This window comes from Felis catus, chromosome D3, assembly GCF_018350175.1.
Source record: "Felis catus isolate Fca126 chromosome D3, F.catus_Fca126_mat1.0, whole genome shotgun sequence".
NCBI lineage: Eukaryota > Metazoa > Chordata > Mammalia > Carnivora > Felidae > Felis > Felis catus.
In genome coordinates, this window is record NC_058379.1 from 54,750,833 (window position 1) to 54,776,190 (window position 25,358).

The following is a 25,358-nucleotide window of genomic DNA, read 5'->3' on the forward strand; positions in this document are numbered from 1 at the left end:
GATAGTAAGAAAGGAAGAAAGCTTCACAATTCATTTTTTAAAGCTAGCATAATCCTGATAAGAAAATCTATCAAATATGGCACAAATTAAGAACACTGGAATACAGACTAACTTATGAATATGGATGCAAAATCTTAAATAAAATACTTGCAAATCAAACTCAGCAGTAAATTAAAGGAACAATAAACCATAACCAAGCAGAGTCATCTCAAGAATTTAAAAAAGGTTTAATATTAATATAATACATCATTTCAATAGGTCAACTGAGAAACTCTTTAAAATATTCACAGATTGCTCACAAAGCAATATCTATTCCTGGAAATAATTTTTATAACCTGAGTATGCTTTTTAAATCTTTAACATGATAATGAGCATATACTGAAATCAATACTTACATAACATTAAGTACTTCTTTAAAATGAAAAATGAGATAGTCAATTTCATAGGTATTTAAAATATTGTATAAATATGCCATACAATAAAATATATACATAATAAGAGATTTGAGTCTTATGAAAAAATTAGCAATTTATACTTTTACATATATTGTCACATGTTATACATATTATTATATTGAATATTCTATAATGAAACAATGTCAAAAAATCACATTGGAGTTTGGCCCTACTACTTAACAGCTTTGTGTGCATGAGAAACTTTACTCTGCCTCTTTAGACTGGTTTCCCATTTGTAAACTGATAGTAATAATTATTGGCTTATCTATTTTTAAGAAATAAATTGCTTAATTCAAAAGATTTTAAGGTAAAAATATGAAACAAAATGTATAATTTGCTGGATGTTTTCTGGTATTTGTATTTATACTATACAGTATATAGACCAATAAGGTAGTAATAAGTAATAAATTTCTACTAACAAAAGCAACATCCAAAAATGAAAACATAAGTGTATATACAAAAGAAATTCACTTATTTACAACCTTTATCTGCAAACTAATTTATAAAAAACATTTGTGTACCTGTGTTCAGTAAAACAGAAAATCACAGAGGATCTCTAAATCTGTAAAAGTCATTTTTTTATTATCTAATGAAATGACTGGATAAAATGAAATGTATATGGCTGTTTCTTTAATAACACAAAACACTAAGAGTTGCAGATAATGAAATTGTGTTCCAAAAAAATCTCAATTATGGGAGAAACAGACTTCAAAGAAAACATGAGAAAAGAATTTACAGAAAATCTGTACTTTTACATCTAAAAAGAATTCAATCTTGACAATATTTTTCAAAGTACTTAACCAATTTCAAGATGTTTTCTGGCTTACAAAAGCCCTTTTTCGTAGAAATGAGAAGGGAAAATGTGTTTTCATAGATACAGTGACAACACAAATTAGAGAAAAGTGTATGATAATGAGGTAGAGACTAAATTGGAAGCATGATATGCCTTGAAATTTTAAAAAATCAGTTAGGTTGTATGTGCAATTAGGCAGCACAAATCTTTTACTTTTCTCTTGAACTAGAAGTTTCAATTGCATACCAAAAAATAATGCATGGAAGTGATGCACATCATTGCTTTTAATTGAGTGTTTAACATGCGCTCATTGAAAACCTAGCTTAAAGGTTTTTATAATGAGCAAAATGTAGGAAAAAAATTAATATATCTAAACTTCATCATGTTCTCATCTTCCCCAGAAAGTATGATAATCCCCAAATGATTTCTATAATTGAAATATATTACTAACTTTATAAAATATGTTCATAATATCTTATCAAGAATAATATTTAGCTATGAAGGGCCACACTTGCCATTTTAAAGATGATCAAAGAAGTAAAAAAACTGATTGTTTGTAGGCTCAGTGAATAAATTTTCCATTTTGAAAATATTTTATGAACAGTGGTATTCTTAAAGATGACAAATTTCAGCATGATTAGAAAACTGAGGTCATAGCTACTTGACAATACTATTTAATGTTTTAAAATTTTTTATTGGTTGTGCTATACTTCTCTGATGCTTATAGTAGTCCCTGGAAAGAAATTATATGTAAGAAAGTTACATGCTTACATGCATTATTTTAAAGCTCCGTGGATTATTTGAATGTATACACTATACACTCCATACCTCAAGAAGTTGTTTCTAGGCTCACAAGGTAAAGTGTTTGTTTCTTTCTCCCCATTTATTCTTCCTTCATTCCTTCCTTCCCTTCTTCCTTCCTCTGATCCTCCCTCCTTTCCCTCTTTCCTTCCCTCTTTCTTCTCTTTCATTTATTCACTGGTTAACTTACTCATTGAAAAACCATGAAATGCCTTTTCTTGAATGCCTAATATATAGCATTTTTTGAGTACCTAATATTGGAGAGACACTGTACATGTTACACAGAGAAAACAGAAATCACAACGCGTCTCCTATCCTTAAAAACCTTATAGTCTACAAAGAAGTAGACAGGTAATCACCGACTTCAATAGTGTTTTAAGTACTGGTATGGAGGTAAATATAGAGTGAGTGCAATTAGAATTCAAAGCATATAGAAGAAAGTGAAGAGACCATTTGGCCAAGGATTTTCCCCCTCCCAAGCTGAAGTATAAAACAAGAGGACTCAGCCAGGCAATGGTAGGACTGAGAGACTGAGCGAGTTGAATGCTGACTTTATAATCAGAAGGAACTGTATTTATGAGAAGACAGAAGAAAGAAAGCACCTGGCATATTCTGTCCTCCTGGGTTTTCCAGGGAGCTAGAGAACAGAGTTAGAGGGAAAGGGTAGCTAGAGAGAAGCTCCAGAGACAAACAAGGGCAAACTGAAGACATACTTGTTTTACCATCTGTCTAGGATCACAGAGCCCTAATGCAGGGACTGAACTCACAAACCGTGAGATCATAATCTGAGCCAGAGTCAGACGCTTAACTGACTGAGCCACCCAGATGCCCCTAAAACTGAATTTTTAAAAAATAACTTTAAAATTCAGTGGTGATAAAAGGGTTAATTTGTCCAAGACTAATCTCAGGCTTATTTTCAGAGTTTGCCTTCTACAAAGTTCCAAGGAAACTGGTTAAGTTTCAATTTAGAAAAACTACCCAAATAAATGGACAGATAGATCATGTTTATGTTTAGGTATCCCCATCATAAAAATTTCATTTTTCCATTATATAATCTATAAATGAATATGATTCCAATCATAATTCCAATAAAACTTCTGAAGAAAATGAGTAAGATAACACTGAAATTTATAATATGGTGCAAAGGTCAAAACAGCCTAAAACTCATAAACCTAAGACTGATTCACCATAATAATCAAAACCCATTATAGAAGTTTAGTATGTAGACATGAGGTATTGTAAAGATGGTCAAGTACCAAACAAATTAAAAAGAGAATGGAAAAACAGATCCACACAAATATGGAAGCCTCTCATATGACAGAGATGGCACTTTCTGAATATTAACACACAAATATAATAAATTATATTGCAACAACCTGACTTCTATTTAAGAAAGAAAATGTAATTGGAAACTCAGTTTCATACCATACCCATATATGAATTTCATATTGATTATGCTTCAGATGTGGCAAGTGAAATGTGTATTCCTAAAATTCTAGATAGTTTATTACTTCCAAACTTATAAATGAGAGACAGGAGAAATAATATCAGTTTTGAAGATTTTAAACATAATTTAATCTGAAAGCATCACAGAAATGTGAAAAGCAAAATTTCAAAACACTTAGAATAAAATACCAGAGAATATTTTTTTATTTCAAATTAGAAAAAATTCTTAAATTCAGAAAAGCACAAAGGTCGTAGGAAAATATTTATAACTTTCACTACATTAAAATTGAAGTTTCTATTCCTCAGAAGATACCATAAAGAAAGGAAAGACTGGATAAAAATATTTTTAATATATATAACTTTAAAATATGTAGTATCAATAATATACAACAAATTCTTATAAATCAGTCAAAATACAATCAGTCAACAGATGAGGAAAAATCATAAGCAGCTTTTAACACAAAAAAGGAAATACAAATGATCTCCAAAAAGCCATTAAAACATGCCTAGTCTCACTCTTAATTATGGATTAATTTAAAAAGTTTAATGAGACACAATTAAAGAGTATATAGAAAGAAATACACTATAATATAATAGAAATATATTATAATAGAAAGAGGCAATTAAAAAAAACATGTAGTTTTAACAGTAAGTAGGAATGCCAACTGGTACAGAATGTGTATGTTATTGCCTTGTACTATACTATTATATGTTTTACATTTCATCATTTCCCTTTACTACTATTTTCTTTAACTATAGTGAATGAGATGTAGAAGAACAGGAAGGCAGGCAAATGAGTCATAAGGGAGAGTCAGAGTAACACTATGTCTGAGAGGACTCAATCCCCCATTCCTGATTTAAAGATGAAGGGAACAGAATGCCTGTGTGGCTCAGTCGGTTGAGAGTATAATTCTTGATTTCAGCTCAGGTCATAATCCCACAATTCGTGAGATCAAGCCCTGTGTTGGGCTCTGTGCTGACATTGCAGAAGCTGCTTGGGATTCTCTCTCTCTTCCTGTCTGCCCCTCCCCCACTCTGGCATGTGCATGCACCTCTCTCTCTTTCAAAATAAATAAATAAACATTAAAAAAAAGATGAAGGGAAGCACCAGCCTGGGATGCAGGCAGCCTGATTTGTGATGAGCACTGGGTGCTGTAAGTAAATGATAAATCACCTGAAATCAATGCTGCACTCTATGTTAACTAACTAAATAAATACACACACAATAAATAAATAAATAAATAAATAAATAAATAAATAAATAAATAAATGCTGAGAATAATCCCAGTCTGACAGCCACCAAAGAAACAATGACCTCAGTTCTAAAAGCACAAACAGAGTCTTGCCAAAACTGAAAAGACCCTGACAGCAGATTCATTCTAGGGTCTCCAAAAAGAAACATATGGCTGCTGATAACCTCGAGTCCACTGTTAGAAGACCTCGAGCACAGGAACCAGCTGAGACTTGATCCAGAGAAACTCTAAGATAATAGATGGGTGTTGTTTCAAGCTGCTAAAATTCTGGTAATTTTTTATGTACTAATAGAAAACAAATATAGGGGTGCCTGGGTGGCTCAGTCGGTTGGTTAAGCGTTCGACTTGGCTCAGGTCATGATCTCACAGTTCATGAGTTAAGCCCTGCGTCAGGCTCTGTGCTGACGGCCCACAGCCTGGAGCCTGCTTCAGATTCTGTGTCTCCCTCTTTCTCTCTCTCTCTGCCCCTTCCCCACTTGTACTCTGTGTCTCTTTCTCTCAAAAATAAACATTAAAATTAAAACAAAAAAAGAAAATGAATATAAACAAAAAATGGCTAACTGCTATTTAATTACTCACCATAAGTTTCAACAACTATAGCTCAAAACTAAAATCAGTATATTTTTATTTTCAAAAATGAAAACTCACCATTTTTGATAAAGCAGATAATTCATTTCTTGATGTCTTTGTTTCCCTCAATACTTCAGTCACTACCTCTTCATTCTCCTCAATACTAACATTAACATTTTCTATTGCTGTATCGTAGTGACTATGTAGAGAATTCAGTTTATCTATCTCTCTCCTAGGAGAAAAAACACAGATGGTTTTATCTACAGTAAAAGGAAAATCATGTTTAAAATTGTATGTAAACTAGTTTTTGACTTAACAATGTAAATCAATGGAATTTACCTATTCCTAAAATGACTCCCATCCCAAAGCAACTTCTGAAAAGTGACACTTAGGATCAAGAAGTGAGAAAAGTGGTGAGAAAAATTCACCAGGTGTATTTACGTTTCCAATGTAAAAACCTGAGAGAAAAGCAATTTCTAAATTATTTAAAATAATCATCTTTCGATTTGATTTCAGATGATAGACCTAAGAACTTTTGATTCAGAAGCTGGGTAGCAAAGCTATGGGAAGGTTAGAAAAAAAAAAAGAGAGAGAAAAAAATGATGAGAAGATGTAGAAGTGAAAAGACCACACATCATTAAAGACCCAGTTTACTGTTTTATCTGTTCCCCAGCTATCTCAGCTAAGACTTTTCTACATCAGCAGAAAGCTAGCCAAACCTCACAAAAGTAAACAAACCAACAAATAAATAAAGGGGTTTGCAACATGTATTAAGAAAATAACGATCAGATTTACATAAAAGCACAGAAATCAGTTATAGGTGACCAGGAAGAATCACCCCAAACTAAAACATGACAGAAATATTCTAAATAACTAAATAAAATGAGATCTGCCAATGAAATTCTAAGGAGAAATCTTTCAGAATATCAGTATCAAGTAAAAATATATTTTAAAAAGTGAAATATTAAATTAAATAAAGCATGCATATATGCAGAAATACATATATATGCAAATCCACTATGAAGATAGAAAAGCTAAAAACTCATATGCACTTAATACAGCCTAGAAATACATAAAGAAAGCACTGACAGCATTATAAAAATAAACTGACCAGCATAAGATTTTAAAATATTTCTGTCAGAAAATGATAGATTAAGTAGAACAAAATAAGTAAAAGACTCCTTGTTATCACACTCCTGGTTGTTAGCAGGTTGACTCTCAAGGGTCATTGGACTGAGGCCTAGACTGTTTCCTTGCTATGTAGGCTTCTCTATAGAACATCTCAAAACATGGCAGCTAAATTCATCAGAGCAAATAAACAATTGAGGATGAAATAGTCCTAGCAGGACAAAAGTCACAGTTTTTACAACCTAATCATAAATGATATTCCATGACTTTTGCTTTACTCTTTTATTAGAAGGCACTCACTGGATCTACCCCACATGCAAGAGGAGGTGATTTTAGAAGAAAATATCAAACGGAAGATGTCACTGAAAGTCATGTCAGAAGCTGCTAATCAACCATAGAGCTCTTTGGCAATTTACATTTTTCATAGTTGGGAGGCTGGTGAGGTGATACTTATGGCTTTCACGTTAGAACCAGAATATAAGAGAAATATATTGATAAGATGCTAGAAGAAACTCTTTAGAAGGTTTGAAAATGTAGAAAATGTGAAAAAATGATCAAGAGGCATGGAAGACACAGTAAGAAAAACTAACATGCGTTTGAGTCCTAAAAGAAATAGAAAATGAGACCAAAGCATTGTTTGAAGAGATCATGACTGAAAATGCCCAGAGAAAATGATAATTATAATACATATATTCAGTAAGACTAGAAGACTAACAAATCCCAACAGAATAAACATTGATCCACACCGAATGTATCTTAATGAAATCAAACTGACAAACTTTGAAAATCAAGAGATGATCTTAAAAACAGGCAATGGAAAAAATATGGAATGGTTTCAAAGCATTCAGTCAAAAGGCCAATATGCTTTTTAACAGCAAAAATTAAAATTAGTTTATAGAATGATATATTTAATACATTAAGAGTCAATAAATAATCAAGAAATCCATGAAAATAGAAAATATCCTTCAAACAAAATCTCAGAAAATTTGGAATCAGCAGAATCTCACTTAAGAGTATAACCAAGGATCTACTCCAACTGTAAAATACTTCCTGATAGAGTCTATGATGAAAAAGTCTATGAAGGAAAAAAGAACAAAGAAATAAGTTATTATGAGGGTAAATCCAAAAACCTTGATTGTTTAAAACAATAAAAATATTCTCATGGATTATAAAAATGAAATATCCCATAGTAACAGTTACAAATATTGAATTCAGTGGAAATGTGATTAACCACAGTAAAAATTTCCCTAACTCCTTTTCTTATCTAGCATGTTAACAATGTCTTTGGAGTCTGATAAACTAAGTGTGCATGTGGTAATTAATAGGATTTCCTACAAAAAAAAACAAAAAACAAAAAAACAAAAAACACAGGAACAAAATTGTAATTGCCAAACTAAAAAAGGAAAAAAAAAAAAACTAATGTGAAAGAAAGCAAAAAAAGAATAAGAAAAAAACATATGGGGCAAATACACAGTGTTTTAAATCCAACTGTATTAGTGATTTGTGAATACATTTAATGGTCCACCATTAAAAATGTTTGCAACTGACAAGAACATCTATCTAATGTTTACAAGAGATGTGTACAAAGTATAAGGACTCAAAAATATTGAAATTTAAAAATGAAAATATCTTCTAGATAAATATCAAAAAACAAAACTGATCAGGCTATGCTGATATCTTACTTGAGTTTAAGGCAAAAAGTATTCCAAGAATCAATTCACAATGATGAATAAGCTTCATCATCTCCCAGAAAGATATAATAGCTTTGAACTTGTACAAAACCTGAGAGAGCCTCAAGCTATACAAAGAAAAAAACTGATGGTATTAAAAAACATAGAAATATGTGGAGATACACCATCATAGTAGGTGATTTTACCACACTTTTCTCAATAAAAGAAAAAGTAGTAAACTTAACCTAATGAAACAGTAATGGACAGTACATTCAATAAGTAAAGAACATAACGAATATCTATCAAATAAATAAATAAATAAATAAGTAAATAACAACCCAAGTCACTGAGCCAGAAATGAAGACTCAATAATTTTCAATAGGTTGAAACTATTTTACCTGGCTAAAACACAATTCTGCTGAAAAGCGATAATAAAAAATACTTATAAATTAGAAACATCATGAAAAATTTTAATATATATGTTTTTAATAACCTATGGATTTCAGAAGAAATCAACATGAAAACCAGAAATGTAACTGAATGAAAACAAAGATATAACAAACCAGATGAACCACAAAAGTTATTTGTTTAGTAAAAACAGACAATATTTAAGCACATGTTGAAACAGACATTGAATGTGAAGAAATATAAACATCTTAATAAATGGATGTTATCTAGATCATATAACATGGGGAATAAGCTTAGGAATTACCTGAATTTGCACTGATGGGTTAACAGGCATAAAGAGTTAGAAAGCCATGGGATGAAAACATACAAGTTAGGTAAATAAGACTAGGTAAATGGGGCAAAGGCCTCCAGTACGGGACAAGGTATAGGAATAGGAAATCTCAGGATGAAACATCCAAGATGAGGTAAACACGATTAGGTATTCAGGGTGTAAATGCCCCCCAACTTAGTACAAGAGCAGAAAACTGCTTACACAGGAAGGAAGGACCAAACCAGGTAAACAGCAAAACAGGACTTGAGACCACAGCACAGTAAAGTTGCCTAGAGAGGAACTAATTAGCAAGAGAAAGGTGCCTTGTTGACCCTCAGGTAATGTGCTTAGTCTTCCTTACCCCCAGACAAGTTTAGGTAAACAGAGGTGGGGCCTCATGTCTGCTGTAAACAACTTTCAGCTCAGTGCCAGAATTCTGTTTTGTATTGACCCAACCCCCTAACACCGCCAGTCTTCAAAACCCCTTCAAAACCCCTTTTCCCCTATGCCCCGTGAGTTATCATTCACAGTTTCATTGTCTCTATCAAGAGACACTTCAATCAAGCTAGTAAGCCTTCTGATCCTAATAAAAGCAGAGCAAGGACGGACCCTTACTCAGCCCTCCTGTCTCCTCTGGGACATTAGCCTCTCTCGCATTTTAATCCTGCGTTCTGCTCTTTTGCTGGACAAGACAAAACTCCAGACCCAGAGTCTATGACAATATAACTGTTTAAAATTTTGTTTTTCATTTTGATTATATTTAATTGATTCCATCTCCATAATGAATATGAATTTGCCTTTCTAAATCATTAACCACTCAGAACAAATAAAAATTGTATTATGTCACACTAAACCATAAAAAATTTACAGCCAACAAGAGGAATTAGAAGAATATCATACAACACAAATATACCAGAAACATAAAAAAAAAACATTCCAGTTACTAAAATGCAAAATATAGTCAACATATAATTCAAAATATTCCATTTTATAAGAAATCAAATAAGTGCAAGTTGAAATACTTGGATGTTATTTATAATTAATGCAAGGCTACATAAGTTGTTTTTAATACTATCCCATGCTAGAGATTTTGTTTTAAAAAAATTTTTTTTAATGTTTAATTTTGAGAGAGAGATAGACAGAGGGTGCATGGGGGAGCGGGGAGAGAGAGAGAGACACAGAATCCGAAGCAGGCTCCAGGTTCTGAGCTGTCAGCACAGAGCCTGACATGGAGCTTGATCTCACAAACCATGAGATCATGACCTAAGCCGAGGTAGGATGCTCAAGTGACTGAGCCACACAGGCACCCCTGGAGATTTTGTTTTAAATAGCCATTTATGCACAGAGGTACCAGTTATATATATTTGTTATACCATATGTATGGACAATTTGATAATATGTATGAAGAGCTTTAAAATGACACACAGAAAGGCTGGGAAAATGACAGAGTAGGAGAACACCAAGCTTGCCTCCTCCCATGGATACAACTAGATAACATTCCTATCAGTGTAAATAACCCAGAAAAGACCTGAAAACTGGCAGAATAAACTCCACAACAAAAAGTAGAGAAAAGGTCACATCCAAGAAGGTAGGAAGGGAAGTGATGCATATTTAGAGCAAAACAGACCATGGCCATCCACAACAGCGAGGGAGCCAATGGTGTGGAAAAGGGCAAGAAACAGACTATCACACTGGGGAGCCTCCAAGGGGAACACAAATCTCCATAAATTTGGCTTTAAAAGCAAGAGGAGGGGCACCTGGGTGGCGCAGTCGGTTAAGCGTCCGACTTCAGCCAGGTCACGATCTCGCGGTCCGTGAGTTCGAGCCCCGCGTCGGGCTCTGGGCTGATGGCTCAGAGCCTGGAGCCTGTTTCCGATTCTGTGTCTCCCTCTCTCTCTGCCCCTCACCCGTTCATGCTCTGTCTCTCTCTGTCCCAAAAATAAATAAACATTGAAAAAAAAAATTAAAAAAAAAAAAAAAAAAAAAGCAAGAGGAGCCAGGGGCGCCTGAAAGCTCAGTCAGCTAAGAGACCGACTCTTGGTTTCGGCTCAGGTCATGATCTCACATTTCATGAGTTCAAGCTCCGCATCAGGCTCCACTAATAGTGTAGAGCCTGCTTGGGATTCTCTGTCTCTCCCTCTCTCTCTGCCCCTTCAGTGCTCTCTCTCTCTCCCTTTCTCTCTCTCTCTCAAAATAAATAAATAAACAAAAACAACAACAAAAACAAAAACAAAAAAGCAAGAGGCTGAATCTTGTGAGTTCTTACAACTGCTGGGATTTAAAGTCTGAAATTTTAAAAATCAACAGGCTCTGCTATGGGAGAGCTTGGAGGGTGGTAGGAATCTGAGTCCCTGCCCTTAAAGAACAGCAAGACAACTACCTGAGATACAGCATGGAAATAGCAGCTTGAAAAATGTCTGGTACATACAGGAGGGAGAATTATTACTCCTATCACAGCATGTACCACAGAGGCAGGGATTACAGGAAAACATCTCCAGAAACAAAGGAGCCATTTCCCTCCCCTGCCTCGCAGCATAAACACATGGCCACCTATAGGATACAGCACAGCAACAACATTCCCTCCCTAACTTGTCTATACCAAGCCCTGACCACCCCCCATCTTTAGTGGATCTGTTCTTTCTAGTCATACCTGCCATGTCCCTACACTGTAGGGCCCTTCCCCCAGAAGACAGGTGCAAACCCCACGGAAACCAGGTCACTTACCAAAGCATTTTGCAGGGCCTAGGTTCTGGCAGCAAGATTGGCAGGCCTCATTTTGCAAGGAGACCAGCACACATTTTGTTAAAATGCACTCCGCCTAGACCCAACTAAACAGTGCCCATAACAAGCAAAGAAACCCTGTGAAAATGCCTGGACTGAAGGAAAAAGTGGTCAGAATACAAAAACTGCCACAGGATACACACATAGGAGACACTCCCTGAAGTGCCAGGTTCTGGGAACTGCACTTCAGGACTTCTTCTTTATAAGGCCATTACCTTCAAGAGCAGGAGACATCACTTACTTTCCTAATACAGAAACAAGCACAGAGAGTTAGACAAAATGTAGAGACAGAGGAATATGTCCCAAATGAAAGAATAAGACAAAACCACAGCAAGAAACCTAAGTGAAACTATATAAGTAATATGGCTAATAGAGAATTTAAAGTAATAATCATAAAGATACCCACTGGACTTGAGAAAAGAGTGGAGAACATCAGTGAGACCCTTAATGAGGAGATAAAAAAGAACCAATCAAAGATGAAGAACACAATAACAAATTAAAAGTATACTTGATAGAATAAATAGCAGGCTAGAGGAAGCATAGGAACAAATTAATGACCCAGAAGACAGAGTAATGGAAAGGAATCAAGCTGAGAAAGTGACAGAAAAAAGAATTATACGAATTGAGAATAGTCTTAGAGAACTCAATGACTCCATCAAATATAATAACATTTGCATTAAGGAGATCCCAGAAGAAGAAAGAGAGAAAAGGGGGAAGAAGATTTATTTGAAGAAATAACAGCTGAAAACTTCTCTGGTCTGGGGAAGGAAACAGATACCTAGATCCAGAAGGCACAGAGATGCCCCCCTAAAATATCAACTCAAGGAGATCCACACCAAGACACAGAGTAATTAAAAAGGCAAAAAAAAAAAAAATAGTGATAAAGACAGAATTTTAAAATCAGCAAGAGAAAAGTAGACAGTTACATACAAGTGAAACCCCATAGAGCTATTAGTGAACTTCTCAGCATAAACTGTGCAGGTCAGAAGGGAGTGGCATGATATATTAAGGGAAACATCTGCAGCCAAGAATACTCTATCCAGAAAGGCTATCATTCCAAATAGCAGGAGAGACAAAGAGTTTCTCAGACAAACAAAAACTAAAGGAGTCATGACCACTAAACCAGCCTTACAAGAAATACTAAAGAGGACTCTCTGAGTGGAAAGGAAAGACCATAAGTAAGAGTATGTAAAATAGTAATCACAAAATCAGTAAAAACAAGTGTTTCCATAAAAAAACAGTCCAGGGATTCACAAAATAAAAATATAAAATATGACACTATACACACAACTAAAACATGGATGGGAGAGGAGTTAAGAATGAGTTCAAACTTAAGCAACCATCAACTTGATATACACTGCAATATGCATAAGATGTTATATACAAACCTCATGGTAACCACAAATCAAAAACCAGTAATAGATACACAAAGAATAAAGAGAAAGGAATCCAATAGATATGTGAAGAATAAAGAGAAAGGAATATCATTAAAGAAAGATAACAAGGTATGAAAGAAGCAAGAGAAGGACCAGGGAAAATCTACAATAGAAATCATAAAACAAGTACCAAAATGGCAATTTGTACATATCTATCAATAATTACTTTCAATGTAAATGGACTAAACACTCCAAAGAACAACACAGGGTAACAGAGTAGATTAAAAACCAAGACCCATCTATATGCTGTTTACAAGAGACTCATTTCAGACCTAAAGACACATGCAGATTGAAATGAGGGGATAAAGAATTATTTATCATGCAAATGGATGTCAAAAGAAAGCTGGGGTAGCAATACTTGTATTAGATAAAATAGATTTTAAAACCAAGACTGTAACAAGAGACAAAGAAGGGTACTATATAATAATAAAGGGGACAATCTGACAAGAAGATACAACAATTGTAAATATTTATGCACCCAACATGGAAGTACCCAAACACATAAAGCAGTTAATAGAAAACATAATTGAACTAATATATATTAATACAGTAATAGTAGGGGACTTTAACACTCCTCTTACGGTGGCAGACAGATCATTCAAACAGAAAATCAACAAGGAAACAGTACCTTTGAATGACACACTGGAATAGATGGATTTAACAGATATATTCAGAACATTCCATCCTCAAAAGCAGAATACACATTCTTTTCAAGTGCACACAAATACTCTCCAAAACAGATCACTTTTAGGCAACAAACCAAGTCTCAACAAATTAAAAAAGATCAAAGTCATACCATACGTCTTTTCTGACCACAATACTAGGAAACTAGAAACCAACCACAGGAAAAAATCTGGAAAGACCACAAATACACAAAGGTTAAATAACATGCTACTAAACAATGAATGGGTTGACTGAGAAATCAAACAGAAATAAATTACATGGAAACAAATGAAAATGAAAACAAAAGGATCCAAAATCTTTAGGATGTAGCAAAAGTGGTTTCAAGCAGGAAATACACAGCAATGCAGGCCTACTCAAGAACCAAGGAAAAAATCAAATAGACAATCTAACTATACACATAAAGCATCTATAAAAGAGACACAAACAATATCTAAAACCAGGAGAAGGAAGGAAATAAGAAAGACTAGAGCAAAAATAAATGATACAGAAACTAAAGGAAAAAAAATGAACAAACAAACAAAAACAGTTGAACAGATCAATGAAACCAGGAGTTGGCTTTTCAAAAGATCAACAAAATTGATAAATCTCCATCCAGGCTCATCAAAACAAAGAAAAAAGGAAGAGAGGACTCAAATAAACAAATCATAAATTAAAGAGGAGAAGTAACAACCAACACCACAGAAATACAAATAATTTTAAGAGAATATTATGAAAAATCATATGCCAACAAATCACATATATCCTAGAAGAAATGGATACATTTCTAGAAACATATTACCTGCCAAACCCAAAACAGGAAGAAATAAAAAAATTTGAACATCTCAATGACCATCAACGAAACTGAATCAGTAACCAAAAACTCCCTCTGCCCCTCTCCCACTCACACACGTGCACTCTCTCTCTCATAAATAAATAAACATTAAAAAGTATATTTAAAAAACCTCCCAACAAACAAAGTCCAGGACCAGACTGCTTCAGAGGTGAATTCTACCAAACATAAAAAGAAGAGTTAATACCTAATCTTCTTGAACTATTCCAAAAAATAGAATATGAAGGAAAACTTCCAAATCCATTCTATGAGGCCAGCATCACCCTGATACCAATCACCCTGATACCAATATTAGACAGCACAAAAATAGAGAGAGAGAGAGAGAGAGAGAGAGAGAGAGAGAGAGAGAGAGAATGAATTACAAGCCAGTATCTCCAATAAACATAGATGCAAAAATTCTCAACAAAATACTAGCAAAGCAAATCCAACAATACAGTAAAAAAAATAATTCACCACATCAAGTGGGATTTATTCTTGGAATGCAAGGTGTTTAATATTCAAAATCAATCAACATGATACATCACATCAATAAGAGAAAGGGTAAAAACAATTTCAAGAGATGAAGAAAAAACATTTGACAAAGTACAACATTCATTCATGATAAAAATCCTCAACAAAGTAGATTTAGAGGGAACATACCTCAACATAATAAGGCCTTATATGAAAAATGCACAGTGAACATCATACCCAATGGGGAAAAACTGAGAGCTCTTCTCCTATGGTCAGGAACAAGACAAGGGTGTCCACTCTCACCACTTTTATTCAGCACAGTACAGCAATCAGACAACAAAAGGTCAGAGCAATCAGAAAACAAAAAGAAATAAAAGACATCCAAAATTTTAAGAAAGAAGTAAAACTTTCACTATTTGCAGATGACATGATACAATATACAGAAAACGCTGAAATTTCACCAAAACAACACTAGTTCTGATAAATGAATTCAGTAAAGTCACAGCATACAACATCAATGGGCAGAAATTCTATATACTAATAATGAAGCAGCAGAAAGATAAATTAATAATCCCATTTACAACTGCACCAATGATAAGATAACTAAGAATAAACTTAACTAAAGTGGTGAAAGACTTGTACTCTGAAAAGTATAAAACACTGATAAAAGAAATTGAAGATGAAACAAAGAAATGGACAAACCATACTCATGGACTGGAAGACCAAATATTGTTAAAATGTCTATACCACCCAAAACAATCTATACATTTAATGCAATTCCCATCAAAATACTAAGAGCAGGGGCACCTGGGTGGCACGGTCGGTTAAGCGTCCGACTTCAGCCAGGTCACGATCTCACGGTCCGTGAGTTCAAGCCCCGCGTCAGGCTCTGGGCTGATGGCTCAGAGCCTGGAGCCTGTTTCCGATTCTGTGTCTCCCTCTCTCTCTCTGCCCCTCCCCCATTCATGCTCTGTCTCTCTCTATCCCAAAAATAAATAAACGTTGAAAAAAAAATTAAAAAAAAAAATTCTAAGAGCAGTTTTCACAAGACTGTAACAAGAAATTCTAAAACTTGTATGGAGCCACAAAAGACTCCAAAAAAGCCAAAGCAATCTTGAAAAGAAAAAGCAACACTACAGGTATCACAGTTCCAGACTTCAAGTTATATTACAAAGCTGTAGTAATCAAAACAGTATGGTACTGGTACAAAAATAAACACATAAATCAATGGAACAGAGTAGAAAACCCAGAAATCAACCTTCCAATTATATGATCATTACTTTTCAACAAAGGAGGAATAAATATACAAAAAGTCTCTTTAACAAATGGTGTTGGGAAAACTGGTCAGCTACATGCAAAAGAATGAAACTGAGTCATCCTTACACCATACACAAAAGAAACTCAAATGGTTTAAAGACCTAAGAGTGAGACCTGAATCCATAAAAATCCTAGAAGATGGCATAGGCAGTAATTTCTCTGACATTGGCCATACCAACATTCTTCTAGATAGGTCTCCCAAGGCAAGGTAAATAAAAATAAAAATAAACTACTGGAATTACATCAAAATAAAAAGCTTTCGCACAGTAAAGGAAACAATCAACAAAACTAAAAGGCAATCTACCGAATGGGAGAAGATATTTGCAAATGGCATATGATAAAGGGTTAGTATTGCAAAATATATGAACTGATAGAACTCAACTCCCAAAAAACAAATAATCCGATTAAAAATGGACAAAAGACACGAACAGACATTTCTGCAAAGAAGACATAAAGATGACCAACAGACACATGAAAAGACGCTCAACATCACTCATCATCAGAAAAATGAAAATCAAAACAACAAATAAGATATCACCTTACACCTATCAAAATGGCTAAAATAAAAAACACAATAAACAACAGGTGTTGGCGAGGATGTGGAGAAAAAGGAACCCTCTTACACTGCTGGTGGGAATGCAAAATGGTATAGCCACTATGGACAATAGTATGGAGGTTCCCCAAAAAAGTTAAAAATAGAACTACTCTACAGTCCAGTAATTGCACTACTGGGTATTTACTACCAAAATACAAAAGCACTAATTCAAAGGGATACATGCACCCCTATGTTTATTGCAACATCATTCATAGACAAACTATGGAAGGAGCCCAAGTATCCATTGATAGATGAATGGATAAAGATGTAGTGTGTGTGTGTGTGTATATATATATACACACACACACACACACACACACAGTGGAATATTATTCAGTCATAAAAGGGAATGAAGTCTTGCCATTTGCAACAACATGGATGGAGCTAGATAGTATCATACTAAGCAAAATAAGTAAGAAAGACAAATACAATAATTTTACTCTTATGTGGAATTTAAGAAACAAATGAGTAAAGGAAGAAAAAAAGAGAGAGAGAAACCAGGAAACATACTCTTAACTACAGAGAACAAACTAATGATTAACATAGGGTGTGTGTATGGGGAGGGAGGGTAGGTAAAATGGGGGATTAAAAAACATACTTATCATAATGAGCACCATGTATAGAATTGTTGAATCACTATACTGTATGCCTAAAAATAATATAATACTATATGTTAATAGTGTAATTAAAATAAAAAACCTAATATAAAATAAATTGACAGAAAAATAGTGCTTAGGAATTCATACACATATATTTACATATGTAAAAAACATGTCTTAATTTACATATAAACATAGTGATAAGATAAATATGGGTGATTTAGATTCTTTCCTTTCTCTTTATCTGATATTTTATACAGGAATATAAATTAAATTTTAATCAATATTTTTGTTCAAAATGCTGTAAGCAGCATTTGTGAAAAATTCTTACTTGTAAGCTTCTAGGCTTGCTTCATCATTATGAATATCTTTTTCCATGTCTTGTTTCATTTGTTTAGCCTTCAGTTTGGCATTCTTATAGTTTTCTATAGCTTCTGCAAGTTCTTCCTGAACTTGTTTGTATAATTCCATTACCTAGAAATGAAAAATATTATTGTTTATACACTTAGTAATTAAAAGAATCAAGCAAGAGTAAGATCAGAGAAAAGACTTAAATTTAGAGTTGTTCTGATTTTTTTTTAAAGTTCTTTACATCAGTTTCCTCCCATATGTAGTCTATTGAGCACAGTAAAGTTTCAGGTTTGCATTAGCCTGAAAGACATCAATGCTAGAAATGTATAAAAGTTACTGAAGAAAATAACTTCAATATCCCAGGTAACATAAGCAAAATAAAAGAATTATCTTTTCACCTATAGGAGAATTGCTACTTTTTGCTATTTTTATCACTGAGACAATATTACTTCATTGTAGAAAAACCAGAAAACACAGATGGAAAAATAAATAAAATCACCTGTAATTCTCTCAGGAATAACCACTATTAATGAAAGGGTCCAAAATATTCCATTGTTATTGTTTTTATTAATTATCAAATATAAACAATCTCCCTTCTCTCTCCATTTCTCCCCCCCCCCCTTTTTTTTTGTCACTGCTGGAAAGTTAGAGGGAGAGGAAGAGAAAGCACTAGGGAGTGAACAATCCTTTCCCCAGTGGGTAAAGTGGTGGACTGAAATGAAGCAAGTGCCTCCTGGAAAAAGCAATAATGTTCATTAATTTCTAGAATAGCACAGATGGCAGTAACCCCTACAAGACTCCCCTTTAGGCACAGGAGTGTGGGCATATGTATCTTAGCAGAGAGCAAGGAGTATGCAGGGACGATGAGCTAAGCAAACAAGAGGTCAGGAAACATAACAGAATTCCTAATATCAAATATCCCATGTCCAACCTGTCAGTACCTTTAGAAGAGGTAACCTGTAGGCATTGCTGGGGTGGTGGGCTCCCTGTCAGGAACAAGACAAATTCATCTCAAGGGCAATCTCTGGATTGGGCCCATGTGGCACTGGCATATCCTTCCCCCATTGATACTCCAGCCAATTGTGTACAATACTCTTGTGGCTCTATGGTGTTATGGGGCCAAGCTGCTTGATGAATTTGAAGGCAACAATGAGGCTGTGAGCTTGATTTGCAAGTAGCTATGCACTAGGGCTCAAGTACATTGGCTAGAGGTCTTGCATCATTTAAGCAATTGGTTATTTCAGCAGGCCTCTAGCCAGGACCTCAAAACTGAGTCAAGACAGGGGCCCCTGGGTGGCTCAGTTGGTTGGGTGTCTGACCTCAGCTCAGGTCATGATCTCAAGGTCCGTGAGTTCAAGCCCCACATTGGGCTCTGTGCTGACAACTCAGAGCCTGGAGCCTGCTTCAGATTCTGTGTCTCCCTCTCTCTCTGCCCCTCTGCCCTTCCCCCACTTGTGTTCTGTCTCTCTGTGTCTCAAAAATAAATAAATGTAAAAAAAAAAGTTTTTTTTTTAAATGAGTCAAGACAGCAGAATAAAACAAAACAAATTTATATGATAAATGACTATAAACAAAACACTACATTATACTCTCCCCTAGCAATCACAATCTGTTTTCTGTCTTAGACTTACGTATTCTGGATTTTCCATACCAATAAAATCATAAAGCATGTGATCTTTTGTATTTGGCTTCTTTATCTAGCATAATCCTTCAAAGTTGATTTATGTTGTGACATGTATCAGTATTTCATTTCCTTTTATTTCTTCCTATGGTATAGATATATCACATTTTGTTTAGTCGTTAATCCGACGATGAACACTGGGCTGTTTCCACCTTTTGGCTAATATAAACAGTGCTGCTATGAATATTTATGTAAAAACTTTTGGCTTTGTTCTTTAAATATCAGTTTTCAATTCTTTGTGGTATATAATCCTCAAGAGTAGAACTGCTGCTAGAGCATATAGTAATTCTACGTTAACCCTTTTGAAGAAATGCCAAAGTCTTTTCCACAGCATCTGCAACCCTTTTACTTTCCCACCAGCAAAGTACCACAGTTCCAATTTCTCCACAGAGACACCAAAACTTGTTATTTTGTTGTGAGTGGTATCTCATTGGGGTTTTTGTTTGTATCTCCGTAGTGACTAATGATGTTGAGCCTCTATCATTTCATACATTTGCTGCCCATTTGTATGTATGCCTTTTGGAGATAATCTATTCAAGTCCTTTGCCCACTCTAATTGGGCTGTATGCCCTGATTTGTTGCATTTAAAAAGTTCTTTATATATTTTAGATACTATGTCCTTTCTGAATGTATAATTTACAATTGTTTCTCTCTCTGTTTTTGTTTTTGTTTTGTTTTTACTTTTTTGATAGTACCCTTTATCTTTTTTGCTTTTTTAATTGATATATAGTTGACACCCAAAGTTAAATTACTTTCAGGTGTATGACATAGTGATTCAACAAGTCTATACGTTATCCTATGCTCACAAGTGTAGCTGTTACCATACAACGCTTTTACAATATCATTGACTATACAATCTATGCTGTACCTTGTATCTCAGCGACTTATTTATTCTGTAAATGGAAGCCTGTACCTCCCATTCTTCATCATCCACTTGCCTATCCCTCTACCCCCACCCCTCTGGCAGCCATCAGTTTGTTCCCTGTATTTACAGGTCTGTTCCTGCTTTCTGTTTGTTGTATTTCTCAGATTCCACATAGAAGTGAAATAATACAGGATTTGTTTTTCTCTGGTTAATTTCACTTAGCATAATATCCACTAGAGGTCCATCTATGTTGGTGCAAATGGCAAGATCTCATCATTTTTATGGCTAATATTCTACTGTATATACATGTACCTCATTTTCTTTATCTATTGATCTATCAATGGACACTGAGGTTATTTCCATATCTTGGCTAATGTAAGTAGTGTTGCTATAAACACAGGGGTGCATATATCTTTTTATAGGGTTTTGTTTTCTTGGGGTAAATACTCAGTAGTGGAGCTACTGGATCATACGGTATTTCTATTTTTAATGTTTTGAGTAACTTCCATATTGTTTTCCACAGTGGCACCCCAATTTATATTCCTACCAACAGGGCATGAGGGTTCCTTTTTCTCCATATCCTTGTCAACACTTGCTCCTTTTTGTCTTTTTTATTCTAGCCATTCTGACAACTATAAGGTGGTAACTTATTGTGGTTTTTTCACTCCCCAGATGATTGGAGATGTGAAGCATCTTTTCATGCATCTGTCGACCATCAGGATGTCTTCTTTGGAAAAATGTCTATTCAGGTCTTCTGACCACCTTTCAATTGTATTACTTGTTTTTCTGGTGTTGAGTTATGAAAGGTCTTCACATATTTTGAATATTGACCTTTTATCAGATACTGATGGTGCCCCTTAAGCACAAACGTTTTTCATTTTTTAAATGAGATGCAATTAACATATACGTTTCAAGTATAAAACATAATTATTCAATGTTTCTCTATATTGTGAAATGATCATCACAGTAAGTCCAGTTAACATCCATCCACACATAGCTAGATGTTTTTGTGATGAGAACTTTTAAGATGTACTCTCAGCAACTTATAAATATGCGGTACAATATTATAACTATAGTCACCATTGCTACACATTAAATCCCTCTGATTTATGTATTTTATAACTAGAAGTTTATCTATTGACTCCTTTTTCATTCATCTTCTAACCCCTGCTGCCTGTGGCAACCACCAATCTGTTGTCTACGACTATGAAATTGTATTTTATTTTGTTTCTTTTGATTCCACATATAAATGAGATCATATGATATTTGTCTTTCTCTGACTTATTTCGCTCAACATAATGTCCTCAAGGTCCATCCCTGTTGTTGCAAATGGCAAGATCTCATTCTTTTTTGGCTGAGTAAAAATCCACTGTATGTATATACATCCTCTTTATCCAGCCATCCACTGATAGACACTTAGATTGTTTCAATATCTTGGTTATTATAAATAACGCAGCAATGTACCAGGGGGTGCACATATGTTTTCAAGTTAGTGTTTTTTTCTTCTAACAAATATCCAGAAGTGAAATGGTTGAGTTATATGACAGTTCCATTCTTAATTTTCTGAGAAACTTCCATACTGTTTTCCACAGTGGTTGCACAAATTTACATTCCCACCAACAGTACACAAGGGTTCCCTTTTCTCCACATCTTTACCAACACTTATTATTTCGTGTCTTTCTGATAATAGCCATTCTGACAAGTATGAAATGCTATCTTACTGTGGTTTTGATTTGCATTTCCCTGATGATTAGTGATGCTGAGAATCTTTTCATGTACTTGTTGGCTATCTGTATGTCTTCTTTGGAAAAATATTTATTCAGATCTTCTGCCCAATTTTTTTTCAGGTTGTCTCTGCTAAGTTCTTTATTTCAGATATTAACCCCTTATCAGATTTGTGATTTGCAAATATTTCCTCCCATTCAGCAGACTGTCTTTTCATTTCGCTGGTGGTTCCTCTTGCCATGCAAAAGTTTTTCACGGTGATTTAGCCCCACTTGCTTGTTTTTGCCTTTGTTAGGTTTGCTTTAGGTGTCAAATCCAAGACAGCAAGTAAAAGGAATAAACTAGATTTCTCTGTATCAACAATAGTTTGATATCTTAAAAAAATCAGATTAAAAAACAACTTGCAGAAAGTTATACGTTTGATACTATTTAAAGAATGAGAAAGAAACCATGTATTGTGCTAAAATACATATATATGTATAAAAATATACAACTTTCACCTAGAAACAGAATTTCATGGTAGGGTTGTCTTCAGAGAGCGAGGGAGGAAAATGGACTGGTTGAGGAAAATACAGAACACATTTAGCAGCTCTAAATAATCAAAAGTAATGGCAGGTATAAATGTGCTCATTTAATGGCAGGTATAAATACTTTATTTTTCTATACTTGCTCATTTAATGGAAGGTATAAATACTTTATTTTTCTGTAACACAATCCCACAATAAGAGTGTTAAATATTAACTAATCATTGAAAATATTTTATACTTTATTATCATAAACAATGAAAGTGACTGATATATATTTGCCTTCTCCTGCAGTTCAATTTACAACTTCAAATATTACCATGTTGTTTTAAATCTCCAAAATTTTATTAGTAAGTTGACTAAATATTATTAATACCCCTAAGTATAAAAGGAAAGAAGACACAGTTTAAATGAATATCAAATGACTGTATTGTGTGTAGTATAATATTCCTTTGGGAAATAAGTAGCAGGTCAATTTTCAATGAAAATGAAACATTTAAGATGTTAATTTCTTTTAGCTGAAACATTTTTTATAACTATCTATAAATCTATAAGATAACATATCTATTAATTTACCTCAAATTTTTTTATATAAAATTCTTTCAGAGTTTCAAGTTCTTGGTTCTGCTTTGAGTTAATTAGAGGACCGCGTGCATTCATGTAGTCTGTGTCTGCTTGAAGCTTTGCATTAGCTTCCTCCAATTTCACCTTTTGTTCCTCAAAATGTTTTAGCTGATAAGCTCTATCTTCAAGATGCCATTGTAATTCTACAATATCTCTCAAATAGGCCTCATGTTCTAGACATACAATAACAAAAGAAAATCTGATTTTAAAACAAAAGCTCCAGAAGGCAATCTTTATTTGTAAAAGAGAAATATGAAATACTTTAGATTCCAAAATTACTTATCTGTGAAGCTTCCTAAATTTAATATAAATTATTTTAGTATTGCCTTATAAAATATATTGCTTTCATCACTTATCATCAAAGGGATTAAAATATATGTATTATAAGATAATAATTGTTTGTACAAATCCTGCTTATAACAACTAATGTATATACAGGGTTACATACAACCACTCTATGTAATTACAAAATGAGGAAAACTGCAAGAGTAGAGGCCTTTAAAATCATCTAGAAGTAAAACGATGAGATAGGAGTTATAAATATCAGAAAGAAAAAGGAAAAAAATAAGTACAATTTTCTGTTGATACAATTATATATCAAAACACAAAAGAATCAACTAAAACTTACAGGTCAGTAATATGAGCTATTAAAAAAGTGGCTATAAGCCATATTTAAAAAGTGGCAGTAAGTCACTGAGTTCCAAAGCATTTGTTACAAAGAATTATTATGGTAATATCTGACTAATTCACATGACAAAACAATGTAAAACAAAATTAGAAGATTTAACATTGTGTTATTACTGAGATCTTCTTCCACAGTAGAAGCATTCTTGTGAGGATTTATATGGGACACAATTATCTTCCTACTCCATCCTTTCTCCAATCATAGGGAGGTACCCATGGAGCCAGGAATGTAGGTTAAGGGAAAGACAGAGAATCTAAAGAAACAGGTACAATGAGAGTACCAAGGGAATCTGAGTCATTAGTTCATTTGTGCTTTCAGATGCTGCTTGAGTATAATAAATATAGTATATGTACTCTCCTTTATTTTTTTTTAAATTTTTGTAATGTTTATTTATTTTTGAGAGAGAGAGAGAGAAAAAGAGAGAGAGAGAGCAGGAGAGGGGCAGAGAGCAAGGGAAACACAGAATCTGAAGCAGGCTACAGGCTTCCGGCTGTCAGCACAGAGCCCAGTGCGGGGCTCGAACTTGTGAACTGCAACTTATTTCTGGTTATCTTTTTTGATAGGAAAATGAAAAGACATTTGCTAGATTATTGGCTGCATAGTGCCAGTAGCTGTCATTCTGGGGAGGGGGATGCAGTGACCAAGTAGGGGTATAAATACCACACCCTCATTCTTCTCCATTATCTCCCTTGGTCTCTTACCACTGAACCCATTGGTTGCACTAGCAGGAAGACAGAGTACCAAAAATATCTTTGATGCAGTCTATTATGAATAAGCTTCATGGACCAAAACACAAAAGATACAAGCATGAGCATGCTGGTTAGGGGAATGGATGGATCTGGAGGAGTTACCACAAGATATCTAGAAAAATTGAATGTCCTTAATTTTCTTAAAATTGTAAGTAGAATTTTTTATAATAAATTATCCACAATTCTTTAAACATCATATTTAATATTAAGGCTGTTAAGGAGATTAAAAGTTTTTCCTGTCACATAAATTGGAGACTTTGAGAATTTAAAGACTACATGAATATATAATTCTAGAACCTGTAAAAAAATTCATAAAATTTAGAAATTATACCCTAAATATATCAATATGAAGGCAATATATTCCTGAAAGCACATAGTTTTTCAGGAATACTTTATAAATAGGAGGTACTTAAAAACTACATAGTAATAATGAATTTAAACTTCATTGCATATGTTAGCCACTTAAATAAAATAAAGCAGAAGAACATAAATTTGTTTTTAAGTAGATTTTTAATAGTTTTTAAAAGATCTTTAAGTAGCTCTTTAAATAAAAGATAGCCCAAGCAATAAATTATCGCCAATGGCAAGAATGTATTCCATCACTGAAAATGCATTTGTAAAGTATCTAG

The 25,358-nt window shown here is 34.1% G+C and overlaps 1 protein-coding gene across 8 annotated transcripts in view; it reads right to left on the reverse strand.

Moving 5' to 3' along the window:
* The window catches only part of CCDC178 (coiled-coil domain containing 178), a 497,365-nt gene that overhangs the window by 383,704 nt on the left and 88,303 nt on the right, over nt 1–25,358 (reverse strand). For all 8 annotated transcript variants that reach the window (XM_045042044.1, XM_045042043.1, XM_045042045.1 and 5 more), the window contains 3 exons: nt 23,248–23,468; nt 17,857–17,999; nt 5,397–5,550 (listed from right to left, as the gene is read on the reverse strand). In XM_045042044.1, the coding sequence (XP_044897979.1) occupies nt 5,397–5,550; nt 17,857–17,999; nt 23,248–23,468 (518 nt within the window). The remainder of the gene's footprint in view (nt 1–5,396; nt 5,551–17,856; nt 18,000–23,247; nt 23,469–25,358) is intronic.